Consider the following 23103-nt stretch of genomic DNA (forward strand, 5'->3'; position numbering starts at 1 on the left):
TTTTCTAAACAGAAGAACATAGTTTATTTGTAACTATTTCCAAGCAGTGATGATTGAACATAATGAAGACATTTAAAAAAGGGGGTTGGGGGGTCAGCAGGAAAACGCAGAGGGAAGCTTCAGCTTTAAAACACTTCACTTAAAGGCATTAATTAACGGAACACCGTGAGCAGGCAGCTCCTGGTGCACTTGACGGAATAGCATGGCACATTTGTTTCTTTCTTGGGTCTTGCCCAGGGTGTGGAAGAGTCTGGCCTGAAAGTAAAGAACGTCTCTGAGCTGCTCTTTGCAGTCCACTTTTGCAAAATAAGTCTTGGCTTCATTTAGGTTCAGGATAGCTAATTCCAGAGCTGTCAAAATGGTGAGGAAATTCAATATTTAAAACTGTGTTCGTATAAACAGTACAATCCCACTCTAGGGAGGCCCATTATGGATTAATTTTTCAAATTAAAAGCACAGATTTTAGCAATTTATATAATACTTGCTGACGTGGGAGAAATATTTTATTGCATCTTTTGTAAAAATAATGGTCTTGGCAACATGGGCATACAACTACAGCCTTTGCTATTCAAGCTTTGCTGCAAGGTATGGATGATAAAGTGTGCAGATTAACAATAACTATTGTAAATATTGAGCATTTTCAAGATGGACATTGTTCTTTTGGCCCCAGTGACATTGTGAGTCCAGATTCAGACCCTCCCCCTGATCTTCCCATTCGGTAACACTACCTCCCTTGTTTTTGTTTTTATTTTATTACCGATGATGATATATCTTTGTACTATTAAAATTCAAATATCTAATTTGGATTGAGCTCAAAAGTCGAGAAGTATAAATGTGCATAATTATTCTTCACTCTACCTTCTGTCTTCTTTTGTGGAGAGTACGAAGCTGCAGAAGCAACCTGACATTTGGCCACCAAGAACATGGCACAGCCTTTATCCAGTACTGCCCCGTGAGCCAAGATAGGTTCTATCGCCGTATGCAGAATATTCAGTGCTTGTTCAGGAATACCAAGAATTAGCTGAAAGAGAAACATACTTTGCTGGTCTGAAATTGGTGCCCACAGGAAATAGCAGCCACTTCTGGTGAGGCCAACTAAGCCATTTGAACGCCACATCTGTTTTAAAAGGAACTGATAGTCCAGACAAGATTTTTAGCTTCTCTCCATAATCTTCTAAACTGTTCCCATTAGCAGAGATGAGGCACGGTGGTGGGGAATGCCAGTAGGAATCTGAATTGACTGGCAGACACTGCACAGTGTTGACAACCAGGATCCCCATCTGCCCAGAATAAGCAATATGAATGAACTCCATTAACCTGTGTTCCTTTTAAACCCAGCTCATGTCAACAAGTTCTGCTACTGCAAAGCCAACAAGATGGCATAAGAAATATCAATTGGAAAAGTGAAGGCAGTGCCAACTTATAACTGCATATTTTATAACATACTGAACCTAAAAGCCTCAATGACATTCAATTGTTTTTATAGACTTCCTTGAAAGATTTCACATTTTGAAATACATTTCGTTCTTTAAAAGCAATAACTGAACCCTGACAGGGTTATGTTCTTAAATCTAACAACAATAGCAATGATATCCAGATTGACAACATAAATGTTTGATTTGCAGCCTGTGAAAACATGTATCAAACTTACCTGGGAAAAAGCCAAGTTCAGAACAGTTTCAGAGGCCAAGTACTGTAGACGGTATTCTCTAGAAAGAGCGAGAGCCTGAAGCAGGACAGGCAGTGCTATTGTATGACATGAAGATCTCCAGTAAAGCTCTGCTATTGACAGAAGTACACTAAACAAAAAGAAGGGAAAAAAAAAAAGTGAAGTGACTCAGTTTTGCTGAAAATTTTGAAGTGTTTCCCCACCACACTAACCTCCAGAGAACAAGTAAGTGGAAGTCAATTATTTATCCCTAATAGTACTCTCTCATTTATTCTTAGTAAGTTACAATAACACATGCACAATACATTTGAATTTCATCCTTAAAATGGATTCCACCAATTACCATGAATAAAATACTATTGTGATAAGTAACACTGAAAATTATGATGACACAGAGTAGAGAGAAACAATCTCTCTAAGTCTATTTTAGGCACAGTTGGTTTGTGTGGCTCTTTCACTCAACAGGGGAATTAACCCCCCCCTTTTTCTTTTATTAAAGTAAATTGTGGTTGCAAAACACCCACCCTTGACAGATTTAGTACTTGAAACTACTTTGAATTTAGTTTGAAAAGACTACTACATTTCAGCTTCAAAATATCCTTTATATCAATTTTTTTATTTTGTTATAAACCCCCCGCCCCGCAAACAAACCACTCATACCCCACACATGCCATAGGTAATTCCCCCCCCCCCAACCTGAAAGTTGAATGTTCACACTGTCCATGAAGAATTCAATTCATACGTCCACTTTGATGATGGAAGTTTACCTATCATACTTCATTTCGGAGCTAAAACTCAGTTTGCTGAGTGCAAGCACGTGTAGTTAGGGGCCATTCCAAATGACTTTTAAAAGTGTTGGTACCAGCAAGTTCATTTAGCTCAGCAAATGAAAGCACATTTGTATTGCCACGGTAATGCTTCATTTTATCACCACCCAAAGTTTTACATTTAATAATTCTTCTATACTACATTTAATAAATCAGAATAGTCTCTTATCCAAATGGTGGATAAACTACGAATTAGTGAAGAAGTACAGAACAGATTGTGACTATTGATGTTAATTAGTGTAAAGTAGCTTTAATATTCAAGGAAGTCTCTAGAAATTAACTGTTCTTACCTAATCACCATCTCAGTGTTTTTTATATTTTGGCAGTGGATCAACAGTTTCTGCAAAAGTTTGTGCGCCTCTGACATTTGATTCTGAGCTTTCAATACAATGGCTTTTCTACAATAAAAAGAATTCCATTACCAGATGTTAATATTTTAGACTCAATCCTTCACTTGGATGCAATGGAAAAGCACGCTAGTGTTTTGTGTACTCAGCTTCTACACCTGTAAAAGTGCTTTCTACCCAAGTGTGTAAAAATATAACCAAGGCCTGGGTGGGGATGTTCTGTTAACAACATGTAACTTTTATATAGCCCTTTTCATCCACAGATCTCAAAGCACTTTATAAAGGGAAGGGAAGTATTCCCTCTATTTTACAGATGGGGTAACAGGCAGAAATGAAGTAACTTGCCCATGGTCACACGGTAGGTCAATGGCAAAACCAGGAATAGACCCCAAGTCTCCTAATTTTTTATACAAATTAGGTATTGCACCTAGCTCTTGGGATAGCCACAGTGAACAGATTTCAAAATAAATATATTAATGCAATCATAGAATAAATTTATAAAAAATTAGGGCGTAAATGCTTTGTAGCCATTAAAATAACCCCAGGGAGGTGGGTAAAATGGATTATACCAAGATCATTGTTTTAGGATAGTTATGGCAGAGTTAAGGAAGAAGGAAATATTACTGTAGTTCACTGAAGAAAGGTATGCAGAGAAAAATAATGTATTATCTCCAGCAAGCACTTTATTCCATCATTATTTATTTCAGTGGGATATTATTGCAAGATTTTTCTGTAGGCTGATGGTTTCTTACCTGTACACTCCTTCTATGCTATTAAGTGCTGTAATTCCTGCCACAAAAGAATCGGCGACATGGTATTTGCCATCATTCATAGCTCTATCAAACTGTATTTTCTGATCAAACAGCATCCACAGCTAAACCAAGAGTGTACAGAAATAAGTTTTAAGGAGAAATGCTGAATGTTCATTTTGCGATCCAAAGTTAAATCAATAGATATTAAATAGGGCTGCCAATTGCAGTTAGCTCATGAGATTAACTCAAACAAATTAATTGCGATCAAAAAATTTAATCGCAATTAATCGCAGTTTTAATCACACTGTTAAACAATAGAATACCAACTGAAATTTATTAAATAGTTTGGCCATTTTTCTACATTTTCATATATATTATATTCTGTGTTGTAATTGAAATCGAAGTGTATATTATTTTTTATTACAAATATTTGCACTGTAAAAATGATAAAAGAAATAGTATTTTTCAATTCACCTCTTACAAGTACTGTAGTGCAAACTCTGTCGTGAAAGTGCAACTTACAAATGTAGATTTTTTTTGGTTACATAACTGCATTAAAGAACAAAACTATGTAAAACTTTTAGAGCCTACAAGTCTACTCAGTCCTACTTCTCGTTCAGCCAATCACTCAGACAAAGTTTGTTTACATTTACAGGCAATAATGCTGCCTGCTTCTTATTTACAATGTCACCAGAAAGTGAGAACAGACATTTGCATGGCACTTTTGTAGCTGGCATTGCAAGGTATTTATGTGCCAGATATGCTAAACATTCATATGCCCCTTCATGCTTTGGCCACCATTCCAGAGAACATGCTCCCATGCTGATGATGCTTGTTAAAAAATAATGCAGTAATTAAATTTGTGACTGAACTCCTTGGGGGAGAATTCTAGTCCCCTGCTGTTTTATCTGCATTCTGCCATATATTTCATATTATAGCAGTCTCGGATGATGACCCAGCGCATGTTCATTTTAAGAACACTTTCACTGAAGATTTCACAAAATGCAAAGAAGGTACCAATGTGAGATTTGTAAAGATAGCTATAGCACTCAACCCAAGGTTTTAGAACCTTCCAAAAATCTGAGAGGGACGAGGTGTGGAGCATGTTTTTCAGAAGTCACACTCCGATGTGGAAACTACAGAAGCCGAACCACCAAAAAAAGAAAATCAACCTTCTGCCGGTGACATCTGATTCAGATAATGAAAACAAACATGCATCAGTCCGCACTACTCTGGATTATCATTGAGCAGAACCCGTCATCAGCATGAACACATGACCCCTGGAATGGTGGTTGAAGCATGAAGGGACATATGAATCTTTAGCGCACCTAGCACGTAAATATCATGCAATGCCAGCTACAACAGTGCCATGTGAATGCCTCATCTCATTTTCAGATGACATTGTAAACAAGAAGCAGGCAGCATTATCTCCTGCAAATGTAAACAAACTTGTTTGTCCGAGCAAATGGGTGAACAATAAGTAGGACTGAGTGGACTTGTAGGCTCTGAAGTTTTACACTATTTTGTTTTTGAATGCAGTTTTTTGTACATAATTCTACATTTGTAAGTTCAACTTTCATGATAAAGAGATTGCACTACTGTACTTGTATTAGGTGAATTGAAAAATATTTCTTTTGTTTTTTACAGTGCAAATACTTGTAATAAAAATAAATATAAAGTGAACACTACACTCTGTATTCTGTGTTGTAATTGAAATCGATATATTTCAAGATGTAGAAAACATCCACAAGTATTGAAATAAATGATATTCTATTATTGTTTAAATCGCACAAATTTTTTAATCACTTGACAGCCCTAATATTAAAGCACGCTATTTACAGACATAACTGACTATATTCCTGTTTATTAAAGAAGTTGTCCAAGTTTGTTGGATGTAACACATTGTATCAATGAACACCTTCATTGTATCAATAAACACCTTCAGCAGAAATGCGTAGGTCTACTAAAGAAATATGCAAAAGAACCGCAACAGAGCTTACAGGATCACATTTAAAATAAAACTCTTTCCTCTAGTTATGTCCTGAATACTTGTTTTGTGGCAGTTTGACTCCCTTTGTAACGCAGAAAAAGAAAGATTGGAAAAAATAAGTTTGTTGGATCTAGAAAGCCTTAAAATGATGTAGATGCTGTCCCACAGATTTACCCCATTAGGGTGTTTCCCAGTTCCACACAGATCACAGCCTCCTCTCTTAACTCAGAGTACTTGTATAGCACTTTGAACTTCAAGGCACTTAACAAATATTTAATCCTGATAATCCCCTGTGAGGGAGGTAAATATGATGTAGCTAGCATTACAGCTAAGCTGCACAGAAGGAACAGAGGGCATGGAAGGTAAATACAAATAGCTCTTCACTCTGAGGCACTAGTGAGATAACTTTCTCAAGTTTCAAACTGTGGTACATAATGTTTTCATGGCTTGCGTCTTTGTGCAAAATTTTTTAGGTTTCCCACTAGTGACAAGATTTACATGAAGCCAATTCAGATTGTCTAATGAAAACACATTTTATACAGATACAGTGGAATTAAGATGCACTGAAAATCAGATCTTATCCCCAACATATAACTCTGGTTAAAATGTCATGTGAATGTGTATTTTCTCTATGCAATAAAAGCCACACGTTACCTGTGCATGCTGACTACTGGGAGGGAATCTCTCTTTTAAATGTTTCAGTATTTCTGAAGCAGCGGCAAAACATCCCTACCACACAAGAACAGGAGTATGATGAGCAAGTTATAGTGTAAGCACTATTTTCCTTTCCTTAATTGCATCCCTGTACTCTTAGACATAAACAGCTGTTAAGAAGAAAAGCTAAATTTCCCTCACCTGCCAGAAATGTTGATCAGAACCACACATGCACACAGTTCATCAATAAAAGCCACTTTTTAATCACAGATCTTTGATTCTTCCCCACTCACGTGATTTTTTGTGCAACTCAATGTAAGCCTCACCTGTTCTGCATGTAGCTCAGCCAGGTGACACAATACTACAGCAAAAGATTCTGTGTTATTCTGCTGAACACCCACATTTACAGCTTCTAGACTGTTCATGCTCAGCAACATCTGGGCTTGCTGAAGTGCCATGGTGCTACAGTGAGAAGAGCTTCATTTACTTTCAGGCAACAAACATCAGAGATTTTTAATCTACACTCCAAAGTCATGATAAATTGACACAGACTGCTTCTCTGGGCTTCTAGCTTTACAGTTTCCCCTTTTTGTTGTAAGTAACTGCTACCAGGACCTCCCCACTGGGCCAGCATATCGAGTGCTCACGAACAAGGCATCAACCCAGCTAAGACCTGAACATAGTTTCTATAAGGTGATGTTGAGGATGGGTAAATAGAGACATTAAAACTTTGTTCTATTTACAGATATAACATTGAGACTAAAATATCTCCTCCAGACTGTACCAGAGAGGTAGCCGTGTTAGTCTGCATCCACAAAAACAACGAGGAGCCGGTGGCACCTTAAAGACTAAGGGATTTATTTGGGCATAAGCTTTCGTGGGTAAAAAACCCACTTCTTCTGTGCAAATAAATCTGTTAGTCTTTAAGGTGCCACCAGACTCCTCGTTGTTCCTCCAGACTGTGTTTTAAATGAGCTGAACTAGGAAAACAAAACAATTCCCCCAACCTCGCCTGAGTAATAGCCTATATACTTGGTTTCAGCACATTAAACAGATGCAGTCGCTTGTGCACTTGTATGACTGATGGTAAAGGCATTGCTTGAAACATTTAAAACATATATAAGAAACAAATTGAGTTTGATGAGAGAAAATACCTGCGACCATATAGTCTCCAAATGGCAGTTTTCTGTGCTATACTAATATCAATAAGCTCTGACAAGCTATGTTTCCAGTGCAACAGATCAGAGTCCTTTAAGGCATCCATTAGCTTATTAGCGGTCTTTCCTGCAAAAGCTCTTTGCTGAACCAAGGACTGTATTCCCAGGGAAGCTAGATACTATGGAGAGGAAAATCAAAAACAAACATATTAAACATATACATGCTACAGCTAAGTAGGAAGCACAAACTATCAAAATTCCCACCTAAAAAAGCAAGTTATTATTCAATATAGATAACAAAATGCCATTACAGAGATTTCTTCATATACGCAGTTAATACCACCTTGTAATGGGACGGAAAGGGAATCTGTAGTTTCCCACCCCACAGACCTGCAGCTGGTTATATCTGAGTCACTCCAATGAAAAAAGTACTCACATGCACACTTGTGTGCGCGCCCGCATGCATGCATGCATGCACACACACAGAGTTTTCTGCTTTTCCCTTGCCACTCCCTCAAAAAAAAATACAATTTCCACCTTCCATGGCTGATACACCATCTACACAATTAGTTCCCAATCCTTTGTCATATGCACCCCACCTGACTCCTCACTGCAACCCAGTTTCCCCCATGACTTCTACTTCCTCATCCCCAGCAATCTAGTGGCTGGGTTCTCTATTGGTTCTTGGGCGTCACAAAGTAGCCCTCTCTCTAAATAATCTAACGTCTGCTCTCAGTCTCCCCCATGTGAGCTACACTATTCCTTCTACTGCAGCTCGTTCTTTTATCTCAAACAGAAAAACTAGAGAGAGAGATAGACAAACACATTCTAACAGCCAGGAGACGTGGAGGAAGCTGGCATAAGAATTGCTGAGAGAGGGCTGCCCTGCAAGACCCAGCAGCTGGGACAGGGTGAAAGCCGAAGATCCCTATGGAAGCAAATCCATTGTGGTTTTTAATTTAATTATGTTAAGAAGAAAGAAAGACAGACAGAACGAAAGAGGCAGATTTTGAAATCTAAAATAGATTGGGTTAAATCTCAGCTATATAGATTCCTAAGATCAGCAAAAAGAAAAGCTACAGATCATACACTATATGTGAGTGCACACCCCCCCTTCTCCTTGAATAGAGTTAAGGGATGAGAGACTTACTGGCAATCCAAAATGTACAGCTTTTTTCACAGAGTGTTCTAACAGGACACAGCTATCTGATCTCTTCTGCTCCAAAATGTACAGCCAACTCTGGTATGGGAACAAGATAAAAACATCATTGCAAAGGCATGATAGTAACATATGTTTGTACAACAAGAGAGAGAGAGAGACACACACACACACAAAAAAAACTTGTGTGGTAACTTAAAACAAAACAAAACACAATTGACTTTTGAATCAAAGTCCCTCCTACAAAAGGCAGCAGCCCAGGAGGCTTCCATCTCAAGTCTGGAATGGTATAGAAAGTTATGCAAGGCACCCATATGGCTACCTTACACAGGACTTCTGGGATAACATCCTCTCTCAGCGCAAGAGACAAACTCACTCTCATGGAATGAGCCTTGCTAGAAAGTGGTGTTTTTCACCCTGGACGTACAAGTTTCCTCAATACAGTCTCAAAACCAACAAGACACTGAAGCCTTAGAACCTGCTCTGCTTCCCCAAGGAGAAACAGGTGACCTGTGTCACTTCGAGAGCTCCCTTCAGATAGATATGTTAACCCTTCTTCATATCAAGTGGACAACAGGAGCTCTTTTCTCCTCTCATGGGTTGAATACAACAAAGTGCTTGAAACTTTCTGAGCCAAAAAGCCGAGCTTAAAACTGTGCCATAATGCTGCAGTGTGTTTGGGAGGCAAAGAAACTGCCATAGACTAGGTATCTTCATCAGGTGGATCACCCCTCTTAGCAAGAGCACTATTTACACTGCATAGATTTAGACAGGGACCTCTGCTGAGTGCTCTCTAGGTTGTAAATAAAAAATCACTATAACACTCTATTAGTCTATTATGGACAGGAAAGAACTGAAAAAGAAGCTGCCAGAAAGGAGAGAGAGACTAAAATCTTTGCCCTTTTCCGCTTTCCATTGGCTGAGAGCCTTTTATGCTCACTCTCAGAAGAACAGAGGGATACTGGAAAAAAGGTTTTTAAAAATTATCTTGAACAAAGTTCTTAAAAGTGCAAAGACTAAAATATTCAAAGCATTGTGTATGGGTTTAAATGCATGACCCCCACTAAAATCAAGCAGAGTTGCACAACTAAAAAAACCCCCAAACCTCAGGACAGCTCCTTGATATTTACTGAAGAAATAAAGTACCAAAAAAGTCATCCTGAGGCAGGGAAATAATATTTAAACTACTACCAAACACTTGACATAGCTACAGCAAATGCAACAAAAGTCTAATTGAGTCGAGAGACAGATGGTTAAGACAAAGGCAATGTATTCCTCTCCCCCCACCCCAAGCATGGCTGCCTTACCAAGCAATGCTGCAAGCAAACGTGATCATTGGACTCCTGTGCAATTCTGATGGCTTCCTGGAGAGCAAGCTCAGCTTGCCGACTATCAACAAATCAAAGATAGAGCACATTAATAGTCTGTTAACAATGACAAGTAGTATTATGAAGTCTCAAACATATGCTGATCTAAAGGATACGTATCCCACTTAGAAGCGAACTCCAATTAAACAGTTCAGATGAGAGTATTTCCTCATATCTACTTTTTTGTTAGCCTCTACAGTTCATGAGAAATTAATTGTAACCCATTACTGGGCCTTAAAGCACATGTATATGTTCAAATATGCTCTGATATTATTCTGATGAGTGCCATATAAAATACCTGCCTAGGTAGAAAGTGTTTATACTCATAATCTTCCAGACCCACCTCCCATCACTACCAACTGTGATTTGTCCAATCAGGTGGCAATGTATGCAGGCCTAAATTACAAGTTTCTTTGTGGGGAGGGACCTCTCTCATGTGTATGTGGAACACCGTGCACATCTACAGCACTGCAAACAATAATACCCCCCTCTACCAAGAGGTTATTAAACAACAACAAAAAAAACCAACACCTGCAAAGTATACTCTCCAACTCATCTGATCATTATCATTGTGAGAGTAATAGGTTGGCAGCTACAGTTGCTCCTGAACATGTATCAGTTATAAGCAAGCACTCACACCTTCTGACCCCATGTGGTCGTGGGAGTGCAGCAGGTAAAGATCTAATTCCCTGGGAAACCGTTATAATTGGACATAAAAAGAACCTCAAATCTTAGTATATTCCAAATGGTTCAGCCAACAGGAGGACCAAAAGGATGTTAAAATCAAATCAAGATTCAAGGACGGTTATAATCACAGCCCATCTGTGCTTGCTCCCCAACTACAGAGTCCTCCTCCTCCTCTCCTTATGTAACATTCAGAAAACAATAGCAGCACAAGGTCTATCTGTTCAGTATAAGAGATGTAGCAACTTGTGTTTCTTAACTATGCAGCAAGATGTATTAACTTACTAATGGCCAAACCGACAATGCAGCGCAGCTAGATTAAGAGCAGCGTATCTCAGACTTCGGCCATAACCTTCATCTCCATTGCTTTTGCTTTCTGCTCCAGTGAGAATCAAACGGTCAAAATAGTGAAGGAGGCTGTGCGTTGAACTGAAGACATCTTGTACTCTAAGACTATTTAAGTAGCTTAAATAATGCTAAAATTTAAAGCAGAATCAGCTTTAATTAAAACAGAATTGGTAACACAATTTTTAGATTTTGTATCTTCTTACTGAGAAAGGTGGCAGTAGGATTGTCTATGAATGAGTGTGTGTTTAGCAGGAAACATCAATGCAAACTACACAATTTATACAGTTCAGAACTACTGGAATAAAGCTGACCATGTTTCCTTTATATCAAATGACCCTGCTCCAAAATGGAACAAGGAAAGGCTTGCTCATCACAGCTAATATTTTCAACATCTCCCCACCAGTCAGTGGTCCTGAGGCAAGATGTCTATCTACAAGGTATGAACCTACAGCTCTTACTCATGTGAGACTGCTCACATGGGTAAGGGCTACAGGATCAGGCCCAAAACATGTAGTACAGGCCTATGACTGACATTATTCTGTCAAACATTTCGCTTTCAGAATTCAGATTTTTTAATAACCAGACCTGAAATTAATAGCCAGTGTACACTCCATCTAGTACTGATCACTGGTACATTTCTTATATTCACAATGTTTAGGAGCGTAAACTGTTTCATGTTACGCACGACAACTTAATGTCAGAAAGACAAGTAAGTCTCAGGCCCCATTTCAAAAAGGAACTTAAACACATGCCTAACTTTTTGCCACTCAAGTCAATGGAACCTGTGCTTGAAGTTGGACACGTGTAAGTTCCTAACTGAATTATGCTCTCTGTGTCTTTAGAAGGAGTCCTATCCTAAAATACTATATTAACATACACAGAGATAATACAGATATGTACAAATGTTTTGTATTTCAGTGTACACTACAAATTATACAAAATAAACTGTATTTTAGAAATAAGAAGAACTGTCCCATGAGCATGTTGGGTTGAGGGGGAAAGACACTTACTGCTTCAGCAAAGTCTGGATTAAACTTCAGCAAATTGTTCAATTCCTTTTGTAAAAATGCTGGAGTAAGAGCTTTTGTCTCGTCATTCTTTAATAAAGAAGCCTAGAATAAAAGGGCAAATTGTTGTTAAGTAACTAGGAATGGAGTGGTAGAACATTATATAAATAGATGCTAGTCAATTTATTATCTGTATAGCTTCAATTACATAAAATTTCATAAGGGTTGTGTCTGCTATCATGTTTAAATATTGCAAATGGCGATTTTACTCTCAATTAAATTGTAGTACTCACATTTAGAGACCACAATCACTTTGACTAACATGGAAAAACCAGTTTAAGATAGAGATTTCTTCAAGTTTCTCTCTTTGGAGATTGATTATATTGGACTTCTGACTTAAATTTATACCTGACTGCTCACAAAAAAATTCAGGTAGCTACACAAAAACGATTCATTTATTTGCTTTGGGAAGAATACTGATAAATGGGAAACTCAAAAAAAATTCCAGTTACTATAGTAATCATATGTGATCACAAGACTCCAAATCTCAGGAAAAATCACTGAACATTCCGATTTCTCTTGCTCCATAATATTGTCATTTTATTTGAAGAGGTGACTTCTATACACATGCATGATTACTATATAATGAATTAGTTAAAAATCAAGAATGAATGAAAATATACCACTATAGTTAAATTCATAAATTTATATAACAGCACAGCAGCAAGAGTGTACACAAAAATTGTACACTAGATGTAGATGTAGAATTAAAGAGACCAGTAGCATTTAACAATTAGAGACCTTCAAATGTATAAGAAGTACTTTATGCTATTGTATATATTTAATATTGCTACCATGCTCCAGAGGTCTGATTGTGCTGTGTGTGTGTTTAGTTTCTCTGCATATATTTACTTGCAGGAATGATCAATGAAACAGGAAATTTTAAACATATTTTGGAGAAACCAACTGGAAAGTATAAACTACAAATATTTCCATTGGAAACCTGATTCTGAAACACTCATTCCACGACTTATGTGTCTAGTTAAAACAGTTTGAATTTCAAGTACTCACAATGAATTATTCCCACACGAGATACAAACCGAGAACTTTTCAACAAAATAATTTCTAATTCATCCAAGAAAGTGTGACGTTTGTTGATCATTCATAAAACACAGAGGTGAAATTTACATTATGAATTATTGCCCAGCGCTATTCAGAATTAACATACCTGCTGAGAAAGAAAATATTCTGCTTGCTTCTGGGAGAGAGGCCCACTACAAGATATTTCTTCTTCCCTGTTAAACAAACAATGGTTAGAAAATAAAAGCAGTGAAAAAGAATCAGAAGGCTACTGCTGTGTAGCTTATACTGTAGCTATAATAAAATAGGAACATTGGAGGGAGATACAAAAAATAATTACATTTTATCAGAGGCCACACACACAATTTTAGTTTATAAAGTATTATGGTACATCATCAGTGCTCAACTGCAAGTGTGAAAAGTAACCAGGGGTACAGAGATTAAATTTTAATAAAAGAATAAAACCTGGCACATGGAAGCCACAATACAGTAGTCAGCCACACAATTATTAGGTTTTAATAGACAAAAACTAAATACAGTATACAAATATGTCTGAAGAAAAACAGACATACCACCTTGATGTCTCAACTGGTAAAGAGACCATGCCTGAATTTTAATCTTCAGTCAGCAGAGACTATGAGCAACGTGAGCAATGTTCATGATCTCCTCAAGGAAGCTGATCACAAATAGGATCATGGCACTGTGCACAGCAAGATTAGTTCCAAAAAGCAACTGCTTTGCTAGAAACAGAACTTTGTTCAATGGGAAAACAGAAAAATACAACAAAAAGTAAAACTCTGAGAACAATTAGATAGATTCCCTGCCTTCAGGAAAGCACAGAAAAGCTCAAGGACACAGAAAAGTCCAACTGCTGAAAACACAATGTGTATATGAAAACTACTTTTATTTAAAGATTATGTTGAAAAAAAAAGTCACTTTTACTACATCAAAATCTTCATTGTTAGCGTTAATAATAGTATTAAGAGGGGACATACAAAATCAGAAGTGCTAAGTGAAGGGAGAGAAAGTGGCACCGCCATCTTATACGGTGGTACTATACTTAATTGAAAATAGAATTATTGCAGATTTTAGAGTTGCAGTTCAGAAATGCTGCCACATGGTGGCACCAAAGAAACTGAGTGGCCATCTCAGCACAAAAATATATATAAAAAAAAGTTTATCTTGCTCTCTGCAAAAACTGACCATGACCCATCCTCTTCATATGAATTTGAATTCACCATTAATGAACGGTGCCATTGTAGAAAGATGAGAGTGCAGTATCGAATTCCCATCTACCTCCTTTTGTGCCATAATATAAAGCAAGCCACCTTACAATAAAAATAGTTGGAGCATTGTAGGATTCATACAAGGTTCAGGCACTCGGCAACATTTAGGGCACACCCGGAGTGTTGTGCAGGAGCTGTGCACACACAGCTCCTCTCAAGGGCACGAACCTTGGAATCTCGCCCAGATGACATGAACCGTGGGAAGCCTCCCAGGACTGGGCTCAAGGCCCGAGAGCAAGGAATGCAGTAGATAGAAATTGGTAAATAAGAATGTTAAACAAAGCCAGTGTATTCCTTTTATCTGTTGGAGAATGTAAGGCGCGGGGGGAGAGAAAAAGAATAAAGGAGAGGGTGGAAAGCTGACAGGCAGAAGTCCGTTGGCAGACCAGCTTGCTTGCTTGCTTAAAGCTTTGTGCTGTCTTGTCATTGAACCACAACAACTGGCGCCCAAACGTGGGGCCCTCAGCACTCACCTCGCCCGGCAAGGGTTTCAGACGCGTCACTCATCCGCTTCGCGGATCCCGGTGAGTATTTTTCGTCGTGGTAAGTATGGGAAGTTCCCTCTCTGCTTTGCAAGTGCAACACCGCAATGAGCTACAGTATTTGCTGCGTAAGGCTCAGCATGATTACCCCACTCAAGAACTCACTCTCCTGCTGCAGGAGGTGAGTGCCCAATGCCCGTGGTACCCTGAAGCCGGAACCCTTAAGCTAGTGGACTGGGAGCGGTTGGGCCAGACATTGCACAAAGAGCCTCGGGCGCCCGTGCAGGCTTTACATGCCTAGCACCTCTGCCGCGATGCGATACAGCGTGTCGCCTCGGACAGGCCCTCCCTCGCGAGGCTGGTGATCTCGCCACTCCCGTCCGCTCCTGCAGCCATCCCCCCTCCTGGCGATGCGACACAGTGTGTCGCCTCGGGAAGGCCCTCTCCCGCGCCAACAGAGGGGCTGCTGATGCCACCACCCCCGTCCGCTCCTGCAACCATCCCTCCTGCTGCTTCGCCCCCAGTGCCTCTATTACCACCGCCTCCCTTGCCTTCCCCACCGGAGCCGGTGTGTGATTACCATCCCCCCATGGGGCCCCATGCTCCAGGGCCCCCTGGGGGGTCGTCCGCGTCTGCTCAGGGGCTTTCGCTGGTGCAACAAATGGTTCACGCAGCGAAGACTCGCTCAGATATTACAGCAGAGAAGCTGGCTGATCTGGTCTCAGTTTGTCCGGTGACCTGGCAGGATGATGGCCAGGGCAACCAGGTTGCAAACTGGATCAGTTTGCCTTACTCGGTGATCAGAGAGGTAAAGAAAGCGATTCGTGACTTCAGTGAGACCACGTACATACGTGCTAGTCAGGCCGAAGGGCTAGGTACTGGGTACACCCTGATCCCTGAAGATTGGAAGGCGCTGTTGCGCATGATGCTGACGCCCAGTCAGTATGTTATTTGGCTTAGTGAGTATCGGCAGATGGCGGAACGCCAAGCCCGGGTATATAGAGAGCAAGGTATCATTTATGAGCACTTGGCAGGGGAGGGCCAATTTGCTACCGTTCAGATGCAGTCTCAACTCCCTCAGGCCATCTTCCCCATTATTTCCACCTGCGCCCAGCATGCTTTCCGGAAGGTCCCGGATTCAGGCAAGCCTACCAAAAGCTTTGCCAGTATCCGTCAGGGTGCATCAGAGTCCTTTATGGATTTTACCAACAGATTGCAGGAGGCTATCCTCCGACAGGTGGATAGCCCTGCAGCAGCTCAGGAGATCCTGTTAAAAATGGCGGTTGAAAATGCGAATGAGGATTGCTGCCGTGCTCTCCAGGCGGCACAAGCCTCTGGAATTCTAGAGCTGTCAGACATGCTGCAGGCGTGTCAAAACATCGGCACACAAAGCTGGGGTTCTGGCCGCCACCTTGCAGAAAAAGCGGGAAGGAGGTGAAGCGTTGTTACCGCTGTGGAAAGGAGGGTCACTTTCAGCGGGAGAGCCGCTCATCGACGGCGCCCGCCCGCCCCTCAGAGAAGTGCCCCAAGTGTCGGAAGGGCTATCACTGGGCTAATCAGTGTCGTAGCGGGTCGGGAAACCGCACGACGGGTCTCCCCCGAACCCAGGGCCAAACGGGGGTGTTTCCCACTCAGACAAGTGTTCCTCTGCCTTAAAATCCATAGATTCCATGAGGACGGCGACTGCCGGAAGTGCAGGGCTTGATTTGATTATGCAGGAGGACGCTGATTTTCAGTTGCCGGGGGAGGTTTGCGCCATACCTACACAAGTGACGGCACCTCTCCCTGCCGGATTTGTGGGTCTGGTTCTCCCTCGCTGGGAAACAGGGTTTTTTTTGTCATCCCAGGGGTCACTGATGCCGATTACACCGGCGTTATTAAGGTTCAGGTGTGGACCCATCTTCCGCAGTCGCTCCCGCATGGACGGTCAATTGCGCAATTGATTTTAGTCCCCTATCAAGTGCCAGCCGCAGAGGATCGAGCCCGGGGCAGGGACGGCTTTGCATCGATGTTGTCTCAGTTGCCGTCTCACAACACGTCCTCTCCACTTGTTGCTCTAACAATGTCGGTGCACCCCTCGAAACCTCAGTTAACACTTCTCTTAAATAATGTTCCTTTTACAGGGCTGGTGGACACTGGAGCTGACGTTACGGTGACTCGCGATCCGGAGTGGCCGGTCAGTTGGCCAACAGTTCCTTCTAAAGAGTTGTGGGGGATCGGGGGTAGCAAACCCGGGCGCCAAAGTTTGTCTTGGGTCACGGTCTCTAAACCGTGAGGCCGTGCCCTTGCTACAATCCGCTCTTTTGTACTCCCTGTCCACCTCAATATTTGGGGCCGTGACTTACTTGTAAATCTGGACACCACCCTTGATATTAATATATAATGGCCCAAAATCCTCCCTCACCCACCTTGCCATCCGCATTACCATTGGTATGGCAATCCTTAGAGCCCGTATGGATTGACCAGTGGCCCCTCCCCCTCGAAAAGCTGAAAGCACTTCATTCACTTGTACAACAACATATACATGCATAGCACTTGGAGAGCTTCACTAGTCCTTGGAACTAGCTGCTGTTATTTTGGCCTTTCAACTTTTTGCTGATTGTCCCTTTAATTTGATCGTGGACACACATTATGTTTATCAGGTAATTGATCATTTACCCCTTGCCCTCATCACCCCTCAGGTCGATGCGGACCTTCTTCGCCTGTTTTTGTCCTTACAGTATCTCCTCACCACTCGTAATTTCCCTTATTTTGTTGCTCATATTCGCAGTCATACCCCTCTGCCTGGGCTACTCACTGAAGGCAATGCGCGCACTGATCGCGCGTTACGTGGTCAGGTAAATTCCCTTTTTTCTGACCCCATCAAAAGCCATTTCTTTTTTCATCAGTCTGCCTCTGTTTTGGCCCGGCAGTTTTACATTCCTGCTGATCATGCACGTTCTATTGTTTGTTCCTGCCCCCACTGTGCCACTGCTGCCCCTACCTTTTCTTATGCCGTTAACCCCAGAGGTACCGCAGCGAATCAGCTGTGGCAAATGGATGTCACTCACGTGCCACGATTCCGCCCCTATTCATTTTTACATGTTTCCATTGATACCTATTCGGGATTCCTCTGGGTGACCCCACAGCGTGGGGAAGCCACTCCCAAAGTTATTCACCATTTGCTAGCCTGTTTTGCTGTTATGGGTCGCCCGAGCCAGATAAAAACGGATAATGCCCCAGCCTATTGCTCCACAGCCCTCTCCACCTTTTGTGCCCAATGGGACGTCCGTCTCAAACACGGGATCCCTTATAATTCCACAGGCCAAGCTATTGTTGAACGTGCAAATTGCACGCTAAAAACCTTGCTCAACAAACAATTAAAACAAGGGGAGCTGCGTCTCCGAACCTTAGGAGACATTCAGCAACAAATGCATATCCTTTTGTTTACTTTAAATAATTTAACGCTGAACGCAGCTCAGCAGACCCCCACGGATTGGCATTTTCATAAGTCCAAGGTACTGGAAAGACCGCGTGTCTATTACCGTCAGCTGCCCGATCCGCAATGGTTGGGCCCAGTACCTTTAATCACTTGGGGTCAGGGATATGCTGCTGTGTCTCTCCCTGCAGGACCGTTGTGGGTTCCGGCCTGGTGTGTGTGACCGGCACTGAAACAGCATGGCGTGGCACCAGGGGCTATCGAACCCCATACCGGAGTTTCAGCTTACCTTGGAGGAGAATCCGGTGCCTCCCAGGTCGACAACGGCGGGACGGAAACGGAGGAGGCATAGCGTCCCAAGCCAGCCCGTGACTTGGGGAGCAGTAAAAGCATTGGTCTCCACAGCTCAACGAAGACTGGCAGCAAACCAACAGCCAGAGACTCCTGAGACTTTGCTTGTGGCAATTCTCGCCCAAATTACTGCTAATTCTGTATTGATTGTATGCCTTTTGTGTCTGCTATTTCCTGTAGGGGTTGGCTTGGGAGCGCTTCCTCCGTTACGGGCCCGAATGACATATAACCTATGGGAAAGGTTGGCTTCAATAGCAAATGTTACCCACTTTTGTTTATCTGATTTTGTAGCAGCTGAAGAATTGTTAGGTACGTGCCTTATTCCAGTATGTCATCACCCTGAGGAAATTGGGAATGAGATGATGCTCGCTGCTTATGCGAACCTCTCTTCCCAGTACTCTAGCATGGCTAATTGGGGCCCTACCAATTACACTTTACCTTCTTAAGCTTATTTTTTGCTGTTGCTGTGTGCAATGTATTTCCTTTTTGTTAAGGCTTTGTCGAGACCCGCCCTGGCAGGCTCCACGAGTTATGACCTCGTCTGTCTGGGAGTTAATTGGCTTGCAAAAGCAAATTGATGGCTATCATGAGATGGCCGAGCACAAATAAACAAAAAAGGAGGGGATGTAGGATTCATACAAGGTTCAGGCACTCGGCAACATTCAGGGCACACCCAGAGTGTTGTGCAGGAGCTGTGCACACACAGCTCCTCTCAAGGGCATGAACCTTGGAATCTCGCCCAGATGACATGAACCGTGAGAAGCCTCCCAGGACTGGGCTCAAGGCCCAAGAGCAAGGAATGCGGTAGACAGAAATTGGTAAATAAGAATATTAAACAAAGCCAGTGTATTCCTTTTATCTGTTGGAGAATGTAATGCGCGGGGGGAGAGAAAAAGAATAAAGGAGAGGGTGGAAAGCTGACAGGCAGAAGTCCGTTGGCAGACCAGCTTGCTTAGAGCTTTGTGCTGTCTTGTCATTGAACCGCAAAAGGAGCATGAGATGTTCCATCCAGGTTAACTATTCCATAGGGTTTTTGGAGATGGCTGAGGTTAGCTTCTAAGAATGATGAAGGGGGGTTGGTTTTTCTAGTTTTGTTTTTTTAAGGTGGCTGGCTGAGTTCCTATTTCATCTATCATTTTAATGCTGCTGGGAGTTATGTTGTACTACTAATTATATGTTAGAGCACCTAGAACCTTGTATAAGTGTTTTTTTATTATTTTAATCTAAATAAATAAAAACATAGTAATTGAAAATTGCTTTCTGGAACCTGTAGTCTATATAGGCTACGCCTCCACACTGAAGATCAAAGCAGTTACAATCTGCTCTACTACCCGAGTTAGAATCCCAAAGGCTGTGCCTGCTTAGTTACCTGTGATAAACACACGCATAAGGTTTATCGTGACATTAACAAAAGGTAGGATACTTCTTTAATGTGAGTGTGGCCTTCGGTTGGACAAAGTTTTGAATCCCTGTTTTGACATGTAAAGAGGAATTTTTAATACAATTAGTGTGGAAGACTCTCTAGAAAGTGGAAAGACTTTACGGAAATCATTAAAAATTACCTTAGAGGTACATCGAGTTCTTCTTTTTCCATTTTCCCTTCGAGTTCTTCAGTATTTGTCAGCTCCATATCGGTCTCATCAATTCCAGCTTTTTTCTCATCATTCTGATAGTACTGTTGAAGTGCAGTGTAAAGTTTATAGACCTGACTGAAAGAAAGCTTGTTGTATGCCAAGATCATGTGGCGCAGAAATAAACCTATACAAGGAAAATATGTTACATTTGAACACAGAGAAAGATAGCTAGTTGTGATGCCTAGTAGTTTTAGATCAGAGACTGAAAGTCAGTATTCCTGGTTCCAGCACTAACTGGGAGTGTCAACTTGCATTTCACTTCACCTCAGTATACCAATCTATAAAAGTGGCCCAATAATTCTCACTGCCTCTCAGGTGCATTGTCAAGCTTACCGTAGGGCCCAATTCCACAGGTAATCTGATCACAGAACTCCTATTAAGACCAATAAGAACCGCTAATGGTGTTGCAATGTGAAACATTTTTGAACAGATGCATTCTTTGTATACAGTTTTATTAAAAGCCTGAGTATTTGTCCTAAGTGGTGTGCTTGTAATTGTTTTTCAAATATAAAAAGAAAATCTGTATTATGAATGGATTTCCAGGACAAAAGTGAAAGAATATAAAATACTTACCTACTACACTTGTTTTGTGAACTTCTGGTTCTGTCCCAGTAAATGAATCTGAAAGGTCATCAAAAAATTGTTCCATGTCTTTCAACTCCCCTTCTGCCATCAGTTTTATCCTAAACAGGAAAAGAAGTTTATAGAAATGTTCCCTTCCAATCCTGACCACCAAAATAAATCTCACATGAAAAAAAACTTCCTTATTTCAGGTGTTGGAAGAATGAGACACAAACCTAAATGGAACCAAATGGTTATTAGTTCACTTATACCAAAAGTGTTTCTAAATTTTTGAACATCTGGAAAAATGATCACTGATCACTTTAAAAAAAGAAATTGCATGTGATTTCTTTTTTACGTGGAAAGGAGAACTGTACAATGCACCAAATCACAACATGTTAAATCATCAAAAGCATAGGTTGAGTGGTAGTTACTGTAAGGAAAAAATACGCTGTATGCTACACTTCCTTTCTGTCTTTTTTTTCCTTTCTAGTTTCCAAGGAAATACATTCTCTAAAAATCAACTAAGTTTAAAATATCTGTTACGTTTCTGTTACCAAACTTTAAAGAAAGTGATTAAATCAATCATATAAAATCACAGATGCTAATAAAAAGGAAAAGCAATTAGATGACATGGCCCCATCTCTCTGGGGAAACAGGATACAGTCCCCAGCCAAAGGATAAATCAAATAAATTACCTTATTTGCACAGAATTTGCTAAATTAGGACAGGATTCTTCAATAGCCTTATGCAATCGTGACAATGTCATATCAGGACCCTATACAAAATAATAAATCAACTTTAGAAATCCAAACAGTCAATTTGGACCCAGAAAAAACAGCAGCTTTGCATCACTATACATGTTAATGGCTGTTATAAAAAGGGCTGTGATCAATTTTCTCCATGTCTACTGGAGACAGGACAAGTAGTAATGGCTTAATCTACAGCAAGAGAGATAAAGATTAGGAAAAGCTTTCCACCTATAAGAACATCTGGAAAATAGTTACGCTCTAGAATAGGCTTCCAAGGGAGGCTGTGGAATACCAGGTTTCAGAGTAACAGCCGTGTTAGTCTGTATTCGCAAAAAGAAAAGGAGGACTTGTGGCACCTTAGAGACTAACCAATTTATTTGAGCATAAGCTTTCGTGAGCTACAGCTCACTTCATTGGACGCATACTGTGGAAACTGCAGAAGACATTATATACACAAAGACCATGAAACAATACCTCCTCCCATCCCACTCTCCTGCTGGTAATAGCCCATCCAAAGTGACCACTCTCTTTACAGTGTGTATGATAATCAAGGTGGGCCATTTCCAGCACAAATCCCCGTTTTCTCACCCCCCACCCCTCTCCAAAAACCACACACACAAACTCACATCCGATGAAGTGAAATGTAGCTCACGAAAGCTTATGCTTAAATAAATTGGTTAGTCTCTAAGGTGCCACAAGTACTCCTTTTCTTTTTACCATTATAATGCTGGAGGGAAAGCGGGGTTTAGGGTGGAGGCTGACAGCTCGCAAACCCCCCATGTAATAACCTCGTGACCCCCGAGGGGTCCCAACTGCCAGTTTGAGAAACCCTGGTCTAGGTTTACTTGGTCCAGCCTCAGCACAGGGGGCTGGACTTGATAACTCCTATGATTCCATAATATCACAAAAACATAACAGCCCAGGCACAAAAATTCTTAGCCACCCTTATTACAGTAGCAGCATTCCTCTTGCCCAGTACCAAACGCACGCTTGCCCAGGTGAGGCGCAGGGAGGACTCTCTTCTGCAGCAGAATCCCCAACCCCAGCCCTTATTGGGGGCAGCCCCTCTCCACCCTCCCTTGCCTGGGGGCACCCACCTTCCCTTAGATCCGTGAGGAAGATCCATGCTCTAGAAACACTTGCTGCCTCTTTCTCCCGCGGCCCCCGCACTGGGGATGTCCAAACGCTCCCCAGGCAGCCCCTATTACCTGGAGGCAGCCCAACCCTTTCCACCTGGGGAAGACCCCGTCCCAGCCCTACAGCTCCTTCCCCTCCCCGCGCCTGCCCCCTCCTCAGGCGGCCCATTGCCCCCCCGACCTGCAGCAACGGCAGCAGCAGCCGGTTGAGGCGCCGCCTCTCCAGCAGGCTGAGCTGGGCCCCGGCCCGGCCCAGCTCGCTGAGCAGCACCAGCAGCGCCATCTTGTAGGGGGTGACGCAGTCCTTGATGCCGAACACGTTGGCGTGCACCACCCCGTTGGTCATCATAGGGTTGAAGTAGAGACTCTCGTGCACGCTGGCCATGGCCGAGCCGGGCGAGGGCGGCCCAGGCGGCCGCTGCTACCACAGCCCGAGGCTTCA

At 41.8% G+C, this 23103-nt stretch overlaps 1 protein-coding gene and 1 long non-coding RNA gene across 4 annotated transcripts; one reads left to right on the forward strand and one right to left on the reverse strand.

Moving 5' to 3' along the window:
• On the reverse strand, positions 1–23046 carry ANAPC5 (anaphase promoting complex subunit 5). Of its 3 annotated transcripts, none has more exons than XM_048821229.2 (17): positions 22843–23046; positions 21472–21551; positions 20786–20895; positions 20141–20336; positions 13190–13256; positions 11965–12066; positions 10892–11082; positions 9863–9944; positions 8547–8636; positions 7394–7575; positions 6566–6701; positions 6240–6314; positions 3596–3717; positions 2787–2894; positions 1652–1799; positions 859–1021; positions 1–350 (listed from the first exon to the last, which is right to left on the reverse strand). In XM_048821229.2, exons 1-17 carry the CDS (start codon positions 23044–23046, stop codon positions 136–138), a joined length of 2271 nt encoding a protein of 756 aa, XP_048677186.1. In that variant the 3' UTR covers positions 1–135. The 3 variants fall into 3 exon arrangements, with proteins under 3 accessions (XP_048677186.1, XP_074976154.1, XP_048677187.1); XM_075120053.1 differs by lacking the exon at positions 22843–23046 and adding an exon at positions 22623–22642; XM_048821230.2 differs by lacking the exon at positions 6240–6314.
• On the forward strand, positions 14682–20691 carry LOC125622808 (uncharacterized). The gene is made up of 2 exons (XR_012665092.1): positions 14682–14851; positions 16933–20691. It is a non-coding gene; the product is annotated as an uncharacterized LOC125622808 (long non-coding RNA).
• Positions 23047–23103: the final 57 nt, after the last annotated feature.

This window comes from Caretta caretta, chromosome 15 (assembly GCF_965140235.1).
Source record: "Caretta caretta isolate rCarCar2 chromosome 15, rCarCar1.hap1, whole genome shotgun sequence".
Lineage (NCBI taxonomy): Eukaryota > Metazoa > Chordata > Testudines > Cheloniidae > Caretta > Caretta caretta.

Coding starts and splice junctions, on each gene's coding strand:
- ANAPC5 (XM_048821229.2), bottom strand. CDS start 23,046: ATGGCCAGCGTGCACGAGAGTCTCTACTTCAACCCTATGATGACCAAC. Junction 11,083..11,964: donor ATCCAGACTTTGCTGAAGCA/GTAAGTGTCTTT, acceptor TTTAAATTTTAG/CATTATTTAAGCTACTTAAA. Junction 1,022..1,651: donor TGAACTTGGCTTTTTCCCAG/GTAAGTTTGATA, acceptor TTTCTCTTTCAG/CTAATTCTTGGTATTCCTGA.